Source organism: Rattus rattus, chromosome 4 (assembly GCF_011064425.1).
Source record: "Rattus rattus isolate New Zealand chromosome 4, Rrattus_CSIRO_v1, whole genome shotgun sequence".
Classification (NCBI taxonomy): Eukaryota; Metazoa; Chordata; class Mammalia; order Rodentia; family Muridae; genus Rattus; species Rattus rattus.
This window is the reverse complement of record NC_046157.1, coordinates 50,207,901-50,223,618: the sequence shown is the minus strand read 5'-3', so window position 1 is coordinate 50,223,618 and position 15,718 is coordinate 50,207,901. Positions and strand designations below refer to the sequence as shown.

The following is a 15,718-nucleotide window of genomic DNA, read 5'->3' as shown; positions in this document are numbered from 1 at the left end:
TCTTCTGGTAGAGCATCCAGTGCTCCTAACTGCTGAGTATCTCTCCTGTCAAGGACTGTAACTTCTTTAGTGACAGTAATATATCTCAGATGGGTTTAACTTGTACAGTGTACCCTAGACCTGAGTGATTAGGTGACTCCTCTGGTGTGGGAGGCGAGTAGCACTCCCAGTTAGTATATGGTCCATGTGCTCACTCCTTCTCTATGTAATAGATCTCTCAGAACCCCCAACCTTTGCCAAGTTCAGGATTTAGACTCCTGTCAGCAAGGTCGTAAGTGCAGGCACTTCAGTCTGTCTCCAAGCCATATTACATGCAAAAGATTACAGCCTTCCTAGTCCATTATGAACCGTGCCTCACGACACTCTGAGTGGTAAATAGTGAAAAGCCGTAGTACAGCTTATTCTGCAGACATATTTCTAATTCATCGCTCTGTCAGGAAGATGTCCTTATGTACCTGTTGTAGCTAGGAAGTTATTGTGATGCTGAGTGGACAGGATTGTGTTCGGGTTATTAACTAGTGTGTTTTTATTGACAGCAATTGAACCTGGCCATGATTAATTATGTATTAGTAGTCTATGGACTTGCTGTTTCTCTCCTTGGAATAGGACGACCTGAGGTAAGCTGTAAACAGAGAAACGACTGAAATACGATATTGAATGTGGAAGGTATTTGGAAATTGTTCTCTAATTTGGGCTCATTTCTTTCTTAAAAGCCTAAAACAGCTGAGTTCAACTTTTTTTTTTTTTTTTTTTTGGTGGGATTGTGGGCATTGAGCAAGGTCTTGTCCTCTGCTGAGTTTGGCTTCAAGCTTGCTATCCTCCCCCTCTCTGCTTCAAATACCAGTGAGAATTGATGGGTGGCTTGTTTAAGAGTTAAGTTTGATTCATGGCTATAATCCCAGTATGGGAACAAAACTAGGTGAGTCATAAGTTTGAGACCTGCCTGGAATAAGACCTGGTCTTCAAGAAATAAACATTTTCTTTGCATTCCTGGTAGAGAAAAAGCTATACTTGGCAATTTCTAGGAGTCTACATTTTACATACAGAAGAGGTAGATTTCAAAAATGTAATGCCAGGAGAAAGGGCAAGGAGGAGCAAGACATCATTGTGAGTCTGTTGTTCTGTTTATTTCTGTAAACTAGTACATTACTTGTGGATATCTAAGTATGTAAACTGTACTAGTAAAAGTACCCCAGACCATCTCCAGATCACATGAATAACCATTGTGTACAGTGGATAGAAGGTAGAGTGGGCCTGGGTGGTAGTGTACGTCTTTGATCCCAGCACTTGGGAGGTAGAGGCAGGTGGATCTATGAGTTCGAGGCCAGCTTCTACAAAGTAAGTTCCAGGACAGCCAGGGCTGTTACACAGAGAAACCCTGTCTTGAAAAAAACTAAAGTAAAACCAAAAGAAAGTAGAATGGGCCTGGAGAACTTGTTAGTATTGTAGTGTAATGTTTCATGAGAAAATGAAACATGGAAATGATCTTGTTCACTGGGCAGTGGGTCCGTGAGTGTGGGATTGCTTCCTGAGGTGAGCTTCCCATGAGTGTGTATGTGGAGTCACTCCCTTGGGTTTTGTGACCTTTGCCCTTTGTGCTTCCCTGGCATGTTTACTTAGAGTGTTATTTGGTTTCTTAGTCTTAGTTTCCGTGGTTTGTAGTTTTATGTGAGGCTGAAATGCTTACAAATAAGATCAGCTTTTTTATTTTTTTTATTTTTATTTTTTGACATTGCAGCAAGGAATCAAGTTTTAAAAATCTCATAGTTTGGGGCTGGAGAGATGGCTCGGTTGTTAAGAACACTGACTGCTCTTCCAGAGGTCCTGAGTTTGATTCCTAGCACCCACATGGTGGCTCACAACCATTTGTAATGGGATCTGGTGCCTCTTCTGGTGTGTCTGAAGAGATGACAGTGTATTCACATATGTAAAATAAATAAATAAATCGTTAAAAAAAAAACCCTCACAATATGTTGGGTAATTTTATAATTTTATATGTGGGTGTATTTTTAGCTGTCCTTGTTTGCATGTGGCTCTGGGGCTGCAGATAGGACATGCCTCCAAGAGTGGCCTCATATACCAACCCATGTAATATATCCTTCCTGCCAACCCAGGCCTTAAGTTTCCCTTAAATTACCACTTAATTAAAATCAGAATTCATGATTCATTTCCAAGGGTTCATGGTGCCTAAGGTTGTATCCTTGTTCTTAACATGACAGCAAAGATTGCCTCCCATTAATTCCTATCTTATAGATAGTTGGAATCAAGACTTCAAAGTTGAAGTTTCATCTGTGATTTACTGTAAAATAATGAAGCTGATGAAAATATTATCCAAGTACATACACATTCAGAAGATGTTCACCAGATTGGCATTTCTTACTCTTTTTTTCAAAAAACTAAATAATAGTTTTAATTCTTTAGGATTTTCATGCATATGTGCAATGCGTTTTGTTCTTACCACATACCCTTGTCCATTAACTCCCCCTGGAAACCATCTTGAAGAGTAGTCACTCCATGGAAGCCTGTGTGCAGCCTGCCTTGGCAGCCTCCTTTGGAACAGGCCTCAGAGTAGCAGGGGCCAAATTGTCCTCACTTTCTCTTCAGTCACAGTGTGGTTACTACTTCTCACTATAGATCTTAGGGTTTTTAATGTATCTGAAGCACAGAGATGTCCCTTGTTGAGAATGCTATGAGTAGACTCTTAAGTCACTAAGTTTTTATCATGGAGCAGTGTTTAACACAAGTGCTTTTCTCAACCTGTAAAGCATCATACCAGTGTCATTGGAGTGGCAGTTCTTCCAGGGGAGCAGCACTTACTACCATATATGTCATGCTGTCTTTGTACCCAAATTAGCCGTTTTACACCATGAATTCACAGCTGCTGCAGTGAAAGCTGACCTGTGCATATTAGTAAATGTCTGTTGATTAGCAGTTTGTTCTCAGCAAGATTGCTTTTGTGGTTTCCCTTGAATTTCCATGAGTGACACATACAAGTTATAAGAAAATGAAATCAAGAAGGTAAAATTTGCAATAGGAACTTTTTGATACATAGGTATTTTTCTAAATGTTAGACAAGAATCTCCTGTGAGATAGTCTGTTGCAGACTCTCATGTAAGTGACTGTTCTTGCTGCCTTTGAAGGAACTGTCTGAAGCCGAAAACCAGTTTAAGAGGATCATCGAACACTATCCCAATGAGGGGCTTGACTGCTTGGCCTACTGTGGAATAGGAAAAGTATATTTGAAAAAAAACAGGTTAGTAGAAACTCTAGGAAACATAAAATTGATGATCTCTCTGATGATTAGTTCTTTTTATATAAGGGGATTTGGCCGGGTGTTGGTTGGGATATTTGCCGTGCACACATGTCGGTGAGATGGCTCTATTTTCCTTCTATTTGTTGTTGTTGCATGAAAAGACGGTCCCTTTATGTAAATCTGTCTGGCCTTCCTCTGCTTCTTGAGTGCTGTTGATTTAAATGTGTGTACCATCACGCTGGGCTAAAGATGTGTATGTTATGTGTATGGATATTCTGCCTGCGTGTGATTCAGTACCTCACTCGTGCAATTCCTGAGGAGACCAAAAGAGGGCGTCAGGTCCTCTGCAGCTGTAGTTGGTTGTGAGCTGCCACTTGGATGCTGAGAACTGAACTGTGGTCCTCTTAACCACTGTCTCTGCACGCGCGCGCGCGCACACACACACACACACACACGCGCGCGCGCGCGCGCGCGCGCGCACACCTTTTTTTATATAGGTTTCTAGGGTCTCAATATAGAGTCCCAGAACTTGATGTGTAAATCAGGCAGGATTTGAACATAGTGATGCACCTGCCTCATAGTTGCTGGGATTAAAAGCATACATCACCCCACCCAGCTCCACCATATCTCTTTAATTAATTGTTATTGTCTATATATGCAGACTGTGTGTTACAACACCTCAGGTGACCTTAGGGCAGACCCTGTCACACTCTGCGCGTCCACACATTCACATGGGTTCCAGGTGTAAGACTCCGGTCACCAGGCCTTGGGTGAGGTGCCTCTGTCCTGCAAGCCATCAGTCTTTCTGGCCCTTCTGCTTCAGTGTCTGAGGCAGTCCGCCAGTGACCGAGAGCTTGCTGTTTTAGCTAATCTGGGCCAGCCATTCGGCCTAGGGTCTATGGACTCCCTCCATCCCTTCCCTCTCCATAACACAGGGGTTATAGGCTTGTGCTGCTGCACTGGACATGTGCTGTAATCTGAACTTAGGTCTTCGTGTCAGCAAAGCAGATCCTCAGATGTCTGTCTGTCCAGATCCTGCAGTTGCTTTGCTGTTTTGGACTTTTGGATTATTCTAGATTATTCTATAGGAGGAGAAGAAGAGTATCCTCTGTAATACCTAACTACCTTAAACCTTTTCTTTTCAGAAGACCTTTTATGATGTTAGGTTCTCTGGCACAGTGTGTACCTACACCTTCTTTGCAGATTTTTAAAACTAAAGAAAGTTCTTTTAGCTTCTAGTGAGTGTCTAATGGGGATCAGGGATGTAGAGGATTCCAGGACAGATATGTACTCTGTTACATTTCTGTGACAAATAGCAATAGTGTCTTAGTTATGTAGAATAGAAAATGAATGACATTGGATAGCCATGTCTATTGATGTATTCTATGTGGTCTTTGCAGCAGGCTTGAGATCTTGGTAAATTACTGTGGAATAAAATACTATGTCACATCATTAATATCTCCTTTCTTCTCAATTATTTCTTTAGATTTCTCGAAGCTCTTAATCACTTTGAAAAAGCAAAAACTTTAATTTGTCGTCTCCCTGGAATTCTAACTTGGCCCACAAGTAATGTGATTATTGAAGAATCTAAGCCAGAAAAGGTCAAGGTAACTTTACTTGTTCAAGTATTCCATTTTGGCTTGCGAGACTATCTGCAGGAAGACTTAGGACTAGAGGACAGAGGTAGCAGAACTCTGTGCACGCCTCTGGGTGCTAGCCTCCTGCCTTTTGCTTATTGTCAGTTTTCCTTAAGGCAGTCAGTCCTGCGATCATTCCTGTTCACACATGAAGGGTGATGGTTCAGGTGATGAGCACAAGGATGCAACAGAGCTGGGTACAGTGAACAGAATTGCTGCACCTAGGTGTCAGGATGGCAGTGCTTAACTGAGAACACAGGAAATCAGCGTCATGTTGAGGGCCAAAAGGTTTCATTAGTGAATCCAGAAAGACTTAATCACATGTGCATTTTGTAAACGAGTGCATTATTTGTAGTCAGTGCCCAAATGCTCTTAGAACTTGATTGTGGGTGAATCACAATTAACTTTTAAAACTCAGTAAGAAGATAATGAAGGGGCTGGAGAGATGGCTCAGCAGTTAAGAGCACTGACTGCTCTTCCAGAGGTCCTGAGTTCAAATCCCAGCAACCACATGGTGGCTCACAACCACCTGTAATGGGATCTGTTGCCCTCTTCTGGTATGTCTGAAGACAGCTGCAGTGTACTCATATAAATAAAAATAAATAAATCTTTAAAAAAAAAATTGAAGAAGTACATAGGATTTTAAGAGATATTTTTGCCTAGGAACTATTAATGTGACCAGTTATCACACTGTCAGTTTCAGGGAAATACGAATGAAAACCAGAGGAAAATGCCACTTGGCACCTACCAGGCTGTAGCAAGGACATAGGAATACAGAGCCCCTTATGCATTGCAGGTCTAATATAAACAGTAAATCTGCTGTAGTGGAGTAGCCTGACAATCCCTTAGGATGCTGGATACAGTTACTGTATGATACAGCCATTTTGTACCTCAATATGCACAAAGGAAAATGTTTTCAAAAGCACTTGATGTCTGAACAGCTATGCCAGTCTATAATAATAGCCTGAGGGATGGGATCTAGAGCCATGGCCCAGTGAGTAAGAGCATTTGTTGCCTTTGGAGGATTCAGGCTCAATTCTCAGCCCCACATGATAGGTTACAACCATCCTGAACTCCATTCCAGGTATCTAATGATGTCTTCTGAGCTGTGCAGCACAGGCACACACATGGCGCATGTTCACAATCACAAAACACAGACAGATTTGTACAAATTAAAGTATGCTGAAGGCAGGAATGACTAGTGTGTCACATGAGGAACAGATGAATAAAAGGCACTGGCACATGTCACCAGGAGGACGAACCTTGAAATCACGATAAGATAGAACACATAAATTTGAATATATTACTGTACTCTATATGAATTATCTGGTATAGCAGTTATAGCTCAGCAAAGCTGTCAGTGAAGAGCAGCACCAAGGGTTGGTGAGTTCACAAAACCCAGTAAGATCTTGTGGGGATACAGACATGGCATGGGTCTCGGTGGCCTCAGGATCAACAAGTACAAGTGCAAAGGGGCTTAGAGGGCAGGCAGGAGTGCTGATTCCAGGTGAAGTGATGTGCAGAGGGCCGTCCTGAGGCCGCTCTACCTTCTATAAGCCCTGTCAATCCTGACAGAGATTTCTAAGCTGTAATTGTAAAGCGACAGTCCATGGCTACAAAAGTGTAGCTGCTGAAGATAACGTCCCCAAGCCTGTATAGACAGTTTTGTTGGCACATGAGTGTTGGGACAGTGTGTGCCATTGTTCTTTATTCTGTTTAGGTGATGTTAGAGAAGTTTGTTGAAGAATGCAAGTTTCCCCCTGTGCCGGATGCTGTTTGTTGCTATCAGAAGTGCCGTGGGTTTTCCAAAATCCAGATTTACCTAACTGACCCAGACTTCAAGGTAAATAGTGAACTTACATTTCCCATAGCATCTCAGAAGGAACTCAGAGGTGGTTCTCTGCAGGGAGGCTCAGGGTGCTCTTGCTCGGTAGCACTCTTATGTCCCCTTTCCTCCCCTGAAGCTCTCTGTTATCACACATGGAAACCAGAGGAACCATAGCTAATGATAAGAGTTGTCTGGTAACCTGAGAAAGCTGGCTAGCTGGCTCCATTTTCTCTGTAGCCACTGAAACATAGGAAGCAAAATGATTGTATCCTCTGAGTCATTACATTTTAAATATGTTGTAAAATTGGAATTTAAAGGCCATTTAGTCCCAAATTATCCTCTAGATAATTATCCTGTAGAGACCTAACTGAGGGCAAACGTGTTGCGTATCTGAATGATTTATTAGTTTACTTGGGAAGGTAGTAGAAGCCTGGGCTGGAGAGATGACCCAGTGGTTAAGTGGCCCCCTCACTTGAAATCGTGGTTTCTTGGAGGCTAAGTCAAAAGTGTTGCAAGGTCAAAACCTGCTGAGTTACGCAATGGAATGTTGTCTCAAAACCCTTAAACCAGGCTGGAGAGATGGCTCAATGGTTAAGAGCACTGACTGCTCTTCCAGAGGTCCTGAGTTCAAATCCCAGCACCCACATGGTGGCATCTGTAATGAGATCTGATGTTCTCTCCTGGAGTGTCTGAAGACAGCGACACTGTACTCATATATAATAAATAGATAAATAAATCTAAAAAGAAGGAGGACGAAGAAAAGGAGGTAGCAGATGTAGGTCAGATGAAATGATGTTTATCTGACATTTGGTACATTAGGAGGGACAGCCACCTTCCTACTGTAAAAGTGAGAGTCAAGTTCTCTCACAGCATAGCCAGGCATTTGGGAAGTAGAGTGTATCACACCATACAGAAATATTATGCCTCGTATCTGTTGGTGAAGATAAGATTTCTAGTTATTTCAGTGGATACTATTATGAATGTGTTGGTATAGACTTTTTTAAATGTATATTTTCTTTAAATCCCAGGGTTTTATACGAATTAGCTGTTGCCAATACTGTAAAGTAGAATTTCATATGAACTGCTGGAAAAAGTTAAAAACAACAACTTTTAATGATAAAATTGACAAGGTAAGGCATAAAGTTGTGTTTTTGCATTATTTTACTCTGAAAACCTTTTTAAAAAGTCTTTAAGAAGTGTGTATTTCCTCCCTGGGATTGCACCTAGAATTAGAAGGTTTTCCATAGCAGTAGTGACAAGGCAGGAAAGTGTGTGTTTACATTCCCTGTGACTGGAAGGCAGGTACTTAGCTTCTGCATTTTGCCATTGTAACCAAAGGAAATGTCTCCGCACTCGCTTTCCTCACCCTGTATCTTGGTTATACGCTACAGTGTTAGTTCTCTGAGACCGTCCAGTTATGGCCAGACAGCATTGATGGACAAAGACTGGACAGGTAAAACGTGTACTGTTGGTTCCCATGCGGGGTGCTTGCAATTATTCAGAACCCTGGAAAGAAGGTGTAAGTTTATGGTCTAATCTGCATTAATACATTATACATCTGGTATGTATTATCTGTGGATTTAAGGAAACCTTTCAAATCGCTCTTGGGGCGATAACTATAACTTAACTATAATCTTGGGGAGATTGCTATAACTCATCAGGAGGAATTACTGAAGTTAGGGAGTCAGCTCCTATGTGACTAGGAGGAGGCTGTACCTCAAGCTGCCATGGAATCTAAATGCCCTCCCTCCACCAGTGTTCCCTGACTGTCTTTACTGAGAAATCTAATCTCCTGATTATATGATTTAAAGCTTTCAGTTGTTGATCAGGGTGGAACAGTGGCAGCTGTGTTCTGTGTGCCATGATCTCTGTTTCTGAAAGCAAGTTGAACAAGGCTTTCTCTGGACGTGTTCTTGTCTTAGTAGGGAAGTGCAATGGCCTGTCCCTGAAGGGAGGGACAGAGCTGCTGCTGTGACATGGCTCATGTCATGTGAGCTCATTTGCCTTTGACAAAGCAAGTCACACTCAGAATATATAATCTTCTTAGATGAACTTTAGGGCTTACTGAAGGAGGCTGTACTGTCATTTCACAATCCTTTGTGGATTTAATGGTGTACATGTATACGTTTATCTACTGTAAACATAATCTTTTTTTCCTTTTAATTCAAAAAGGATTTTCTACAAGGAATTTGTCTCACCCCTGACTGTGAAGGAATCATTTCTAAGATTATCATCTTTAGCAGTGGTGGCCAAGTTAAATGTGAAGTAAGTGTCTAGTAAAGGTTGCTTCACAAAGCTGATGAGACACAGCTTAAGTGTGTGGACTTGTGTGGTGTGGATCCCGTCTTTAAGAAGGCAGGGATGTTACGGTGTGCGTTGCAGTGAGGCGTTCTCAGTCAGTGACACTGGGCAGAGCGGTTTGCATTCTAGTTACACTGGTTTTGCTCTCTGATTGAAACCCCTCAAACTTTTGGGTATTGTTGGGGATGTGGACTTTAGGGAGCAGGAAGGGTGCCTTAGGTTATTTTGAATTTTGCAGCCTGGGGTAACAGCAGTCAGTAGCTGTGAGAACACTTAGCGTTTATTGTTTTTTTGCTTGGTTGCAATTTTTAAAAACTTCTTCCTAAAGTGTCTCCTGTCCTGTTCCACTTTTCAGTAAATTACTTTGTTAAAGCTTCCTGAGCTTCTGTGTGGGTGAGAGTCTCTCTACTGTTCTATCAGTTAGCATTGGTGGTGTGTGCTTCTGAAGTGCTTATTACCTGTGTTTTGTGTTTTGTACCATGGAAGAATGAGAAAAATCTTAGATGTCTTTGTTTTATTTTAAGTTTGAACACAAGGTCGTAAAAGAAAAGGCTCCTTCAAGACCTGTTCTGAAACAGAAATGTTCTAGGTAAGACTCTTTTTTTAAACCTTTGACCCAATTGGTAAGATATAATTGTCCACTTAAACATACAAAGCCCGGTACCATCCATCTCTTGAGAACATTAATAACAACCTGTAAATACACAGAGCAGAATCTTAACATCACCTGCATGGCTTCTCACCCTCTCCTCCTTCCTGTCTCTAGGTAAGACTTTTAACATCAAACAGTAGTTTTATGATATCTTGTAGAATATAATTATAGTAATTTAAGTTTCTTTATTCTGTTTTTTAAAGTTGTGCATACAAAACAAATATTTGAAAATGATTTTGTGTATTCTTAAAACTAAAGGAACTAGGCTAAACTTGAACCAGAATCATTTAGTGATTGATGCTTGAAATTAAGCCATTTCTTGTTGTGATGTTTGGTAAACAGATTGGGCACTTGGGTGGAAATGGTCTATTTCTTTTTTGGACGTTTTACCTTTAATTCCAAGGCATTTTAAACATGTTTCATTTTTTTCGGCGGACATTTTGAGCCAATCACTAGTTCTTACCTGGACATTCTCAGTATGTGTGTCACTACTCACCTCTGTGAGGCACCTTATTCAGTCCAGATAATTCCAGTCCTTTTTTCTTTCTCTTGTCCTGCATCTTTTCATTCTAAAGAGTGATTCTTCTTTTACTAGTGTCATTTGTGACCAAGAGAAAGCAGAGGAAAAGGTGAACAGAATTACTTGTGGGAATATTTTCACTGTGCCACATCAACCACGCCATTACGTAGTGGGGCATAACTGGTTTCCTGTGAGACCTGGCTTTGTGATGAGAGGTTAAACATGTGTCCTCGCAGAGGACGTTTGCTTTTGCATTGACTGTGCTGTAGTCTGTATACCTGGACTCAGTATCGGAGTGGTTAGGGATGGCACCTTTAGTTAGGTGTCATTTAATAATTGAGGTTCTGTTCTCATGAAATAAGTTTCTTATTTTGACTGAATTGATGTTATAGATCAATAGGTTTTGATTTGAACAGAAGTTAAGAACAGGTTCTGATTATTAAAGTGTCCTGACTTTTATGGAGAATATTTCTGTACTAGAGAAAGAAAATGGTGTTAACACGAAGAGAAATTGTCACTAATTGTAACTGTCTATCAGTCTAGAGAAGTTAAGACTGAAAGAAGACAAAAAATTGAAGAGAAAGATCCAAAAACAAGAGGCAAAAAAGTTGGCACAAGAAAGAATGGAAGAGGACTTAAGAGAAAGTAATCCACCTAAACCTGAAGAGCCGGAAGGTATTTGAAAGCACAAATGGTGACGATAGCATACACCTGTTTAAAGTACAGATGCACACATTCATTCTAGATGGCTTCAGACTAGTTTTTACTGAATCAAATATCACTTGTAGTTACTGTTTGAATAAAAAACCAGATTTTTGTTACAATCTACTAAATGTGGTTAATCCTAGCACTTAGGAAGCTAAGAGGAAGCTAAGGTGCAGGAGGCTATCTTGGAATACATAGCAAGGCTCTGTCCCCAGAAAGCGAAACCTAAAACAGTGTACAGCCTCCTGTTATTCTGAGACAAGTAGGTTGGTATGGAGAACTCTCACTCTAGTGCAGACCCCCTCGTGAACCTCTTCTCCAGTGATGGCAGCTTATCTGTACACTGGGCTGTACTGTAAGTTGTGCTAATGGATCCATGGTCCAGTGCTCTGAGCAAGCATAGAAACGATCTGGAACAATGCCAAGCAGCCTTGCGTCCTGACAGCCAGTGTATTACGTCAGAGATTGGCTTGTGAACCTGCCAGTGTAGCTCACACTGATTTTTTCAGCTTTGACTTGAAATAGCGTTTGCCCCTTTTCTGTTGCATGTTCCTCAGATGAAATATTTCCCATTTGCTGTTTAGTTGTTTTCATATGCCTAGTATTTGAGAAATGCTTTAAGTAAATCAAAATTCTTTCATGCTGATTTTTTTTTTTCAGCAAATGTGTTAATTTTGCATGCTTACAGACTAAGAATATTGTATTTGAGGTATAGTTGGTGAGGCTAGGGAAGTATATTTGAAAGAATTAAGCTTATTTTAGAGGGAAAAAAGTTTTTAAATATAGTTTTAAATGTTCTTACCTAAGTGATCTGAAAAGAAGATTGTAAAGTACTTGCTTTGGGGTTTGGGGATTGAACCCATAAACCTGGCAAGTGCAGTGAGTGGATCTGGCCCAGCTCTCCTCCTTGTATTTGGAGGCCCTTCACTCAGTTGCTCAGGTTGGCCCTTACACCCAGAGTGGGCCTCAAATGTGTGATCTTCCTGCCTCAGCCTCCCAAATAGCTTTTTTCTCACTTTTTGGCTTAATTTGAACTTTCTGGCCTTTTCAAAGTAACTATTAAATGTGCATATTTCAAATTTAAAGTTTCCTGAGTGGTTTGTATAAGTCAAAGCAGAGTCAGATAGTTACTTGGCACGGGAGATGGCGTGGCCAGAAACATGGTTTTCCTTGGCAAGGCTGACTCACTGCACTCTGGATGTGCTGACCCCTGCAGTTTCACCAAAAAGCATGAAACTTGACTACATAATTTGTGGTAGTGGGGAACTGTGTTCATGTTCTGCCCTGTAGAATATAAGTATCATTTAAGAGAGCAGACATGTTCTGTGTTACTATGCATGTTGCATTATCTCCTTCCAAGTTTGTATAATTGCATGTGAGTTCTACTTATCCCTTTAACCTTTCTCCTTTTCCTTAGAAACTGTAGAAAGCGCTCAGAGTTGTCAGTTTCTTGATGACAGAATCCTTCAGTGCATAAAGCAGAATGCTGACAAGATCAAATCTGTTGTGTTGAACACTTCCACGCTTCTCAAAGAGTTGCTCTCTTGGAAGGTTCTGAGCACAGAAGACTACACAACATGTTTTTCTAGCAAAAATTTTGTTCATGAAGCAGTGGACTATGTTATCGGTCACTTGATTCAAGAAAAGAACAGAGTAAAGACACGAATATTTCTGCATGTTTTGAGTGAGCTTAAAGAGTTAGACCCCAAGTTAGCTCCCTGGATCCAGAGACTGAATAGTTTTGGTATGTACCTTTAAATTCTAGAGTGGGGGTATTCAAAAGGAAGGGCAAATACAAGCCTCTGAATCCTTTTTACTTTGCTGTTCTACTATTTGCAATGTCTTAAAGGCATGACTATGTTTTTGTGTGGCTAAAGATATTCTCTGTCTCTCTCCCTACCCAGGTGCTTTTTAGGCTGCTCTAGGATAGATTATAATTAGGTTACACTATAGATAGGTTATAAGACACTTTGAAAAGATGAAGGCACAGGAAAGGTCAGTACCTAACTGTGCTGAGCTATCAGTCTGGGTGTAAACTAAGCAGAAGTAGCTGTACGATTGTCCTGTCTGATGTCAGTGCAGTGTTTGTGCTAAGAAAAAAAACCAGAAAATCTAGATTCCATGGATAACTGTTTAAAAGCACCAGTCCGTGAGGCTACTTGTGAAGTACCCAGGGCATTGTACTTGGCTATTACGAATGGCAGGATTATACAGCTACTTTTGTTCTGTTCTAATTTTGCTGATTTGACTCGGAGAAGGAAAGATTAAGAAAACTTCTTGCATGCAAGCTCTGTGTTAAAGGACTGCAAGGACTGGAGATGCCATGGTTGTAACACTAGGTGAGGGTGGGTGTCCTTGGCACTTATGAGGCTGTATTGTAATGATGACTAGAATGGCAGCTGGCCTGGCACAATGTGTGCCTCACTTAGCAGCTGTTGATAAAAACTAGGAAGGAAATCCACAGAAAAGGGAACAGCTCCTTTCCAGTCAGTCCAGGATTGTGGGGACTGATGACATAAGAAGGCAGTAAGCTTGGCAGAGTTAGAGAGCTAAACACCTGTATCTGCATAGGTCTTCATTGGTTTTTGGTCCTAGAAAATTACTCTTAAATGATAAGATGAGCAAATTAAAAAGTTACTGCTTAGGTTTTTTGCCGTAGAAGATGGCTCGAGGTGGAGAAGAAGGCTTATTGAGTTGTGCTCCAGGGACTGGAAGACCCAGCACTGTCTGTAGTAGTCAGCACCATTTGACGCTTGTATTCCTCACTAGCAGGATGGCTTAGCTCCTTTTTTTTTTTTTTTTTTTTTTTTTTTTTTTCGGGGCTGGGGACTGAATCCAGGGCCTTGCGCTTGCTAGGCAAGCGCTCTACCACTGAGCTAAATCCCCAACTCCACTTAGCTCCTTTTGATGTTCATTCTTAAGTATGCTTGTGCACTGTCTAGATATAAAATGAGTCTAATCTTTTATTCTAACCTGAATTAAAGCACATTTATTTAATAAAGGAAATAATTTTCAATTCATGGGATTTTGCTTCCTTCTCACAAAATATGTTTAATTTAGAAGCCAGTGTATTTGATCAGTATAAAAGAGAGGGAGAAAAAACAGATTTGCAAGAGAGAGAAAATTAACATTAGAAACTCATCACTGTTTGCTTACATTCCTTTTGGAGCACACAATGTGGCCAGGACCAGCTAAGGAACATCAGTGTGTCTCTTCATTGGCAGGTCTTGTTAAAGATACAAATTTCTGTACCACGTGACTTCTACAGCTAAGTATTTTGTTTGGAGGAATCAGCCATTCAGGATTGAGCTCTTGCTGACTTGACACCTCCCGTGCCTGTGAGGCATCATGGGAAGGCAAATCAATTTTGATTAGCACTTTGGAGGCTGTGAGTAGGGAGTAAGGCTCCCTGTTATGCCATGGGGCATCTGGGGTTGCCCCAGCCTGGGAAGATAAGAAACAACTCTTGTAGGTGTTTGAGGAGGAGTCTGTCTAACATAGTTCTTTCAAGGCATTTGGAGAGATTTATGTATTACTGATGTTTTGCTGGTATGGAAAGCATATAGGGAAACAAAATCTTGACAATTCAATCAGAAACAAAAGTCAAGAGTTAGTGGAAAATAATATTAAGTTTTTAAGGGAATTTAGTGTCATTTTCATAATAGAACCATTAGAATTATTATAATTGTTAACTCTGTTTAATCTTGTTTGTGAAATGCATTGTTTTTGACTAATGTATTTAAATATTTTCACTGAACATGTACAGAGACTGTACATAGAATCATTTCCAAAGCCGTGATGGATTTTGCTACAGTAAATACTGTGGCCCTTGTGATTTATGCTTTGCTCTGTTGCAGGCTTAGACGCCACAGGACCCTTTTTTACTCGCTATGGAGCATCTCTCAAGGAGCTTGATTTTAACGTTGTGACTTTCCTTTGGAGTGAGAAATATGGCCATAAACTAGGTTCTATAGAAGGAAAGCAACTTGATTACTTCTGTGAGCCAGCGTCAGTAATGGAAGCACGCTGCTTAATATGGCTTCTGGAAGAGCACAGGGACAAGTTCCCCGCCCTACACAGTGCTTTAGACGAGTTCTTTGATATCATGGGTATGTGAAGCAAATTTAATTGTGTAGTATGTCTAATATTACACGTCAGGACAAAACAGTAAGGAACCTAGCATACTTCAGCCTATATACACATGAACAGCCTCCCAGGCCTCCTCAGGCTTCTTCCCAAGGCCTTCACTAATCCTTCAGCTTCGTTGCTGTTTCATTTCATTGTGGCAGCATTGAGTTACAGAGTTACAGGGGTTTGGGAGGGCGGTAGTAGAACATGGGAATTCTTGGCATTGGGCATCTCTGTATTACCACCTCCTTGCCTAAATGGCACTGAGAATACTGACTTGGATTGAAGCTGTGTGCTTTTCTGGATTGACTTCACATTTAGTCAGTTATTATGCCCTTGACCTGTAAACTGCATTGTCAGAGCACAGGCATGCTGACAGTCCCAGGGTGGTTTCATAGGCTTCAGTGTGTGATAAGAAAGTCCAGGTGATTGAGTTACCTCACAGGACCTCCTGTTCTTCCTGCAGACAGCCGATGTACTGTGCTAAGGAAGCAAGACAGTGATGAAATGCCGGTAAGTCCTTGAGTCCTTGGTGGCTTTTATGTTAGACGAGGAAAAGCCAGGCCAGAGCTTCCCTGCTTCCTAGGTCACAGACTAACCTGAAACACAAGCCTGACTATGGGAGGGACTGGAAATGTAGTTCAGTGGCTAGGGGTACCTAGAATGCATGGAGCCCTGAGTTGCATCCTTAGTA

General features: G+C 41.1%; 1 protein-coding gene and 1 non-coding gene across 2 annotated transcripts in view; both read left to right on the top strand.

Moving 5' to 3' along the window:
- Ttc3 (tetratricopeptide repeat domain 3) overlaps positions 1 to 15,718 on the top strand; it is a 99,392-nt gene that overhangs the window by 47,528 nt on the left and 36,146 nt on the right. Inside the window, exons 19-29 of the mRNA XM_032900389.1 lie at positions 537 to 617; positions 3,141 to 3,253; positions 4,740 to 4,860; positions 6,611 to 6,733; positions 7,747 to 7,848; positions 8,891 to 8,983; positions 9,544 to 9,608; positions 10,730 to 10,866; positions 12,314 to 12,640; positions 14,754 to 15,005; positions 15,491 to 15,537. Of these exons, the coding sequence (XP_032756280.1) occupies positions 537 to 617; positions 3,141 to 3,253; positions 4,740 to 4,860; positions 6,611 to 6,733; positions 7,747 to 7,848; positions 8,891 to 8,983; positions 9,544 to 9,608; positions 10,730 to 10,866; positions 12,314 to 12,640; positions 14,754 to 15,005; positions 15,491 to 15,537 (1,461 nt within the window). The remainder of the gene's footprint in view (positions 1 to 536; positions 618 to 3,140; positions 3,254 to 4,739; positions 4,861 to 6,610; positions 6,734 to 7,746; positions 7,849 to 8,890; positions 8,984 to 9,543; positions 9,609 to 10,729; positions 10,867 to 12,313; positions 12,641 to 14,753; positions 15,006 to 15,490; positions 15,538 to 15,718) is intronic.
- Positions 12,020 to 12,183, top strand: LOC116899915. Its single transcript, XR_004387887.1, has one exon. It is a non-coding gene; the product is annotated as a U1 spliceosomal RNA (small nuclear RNA).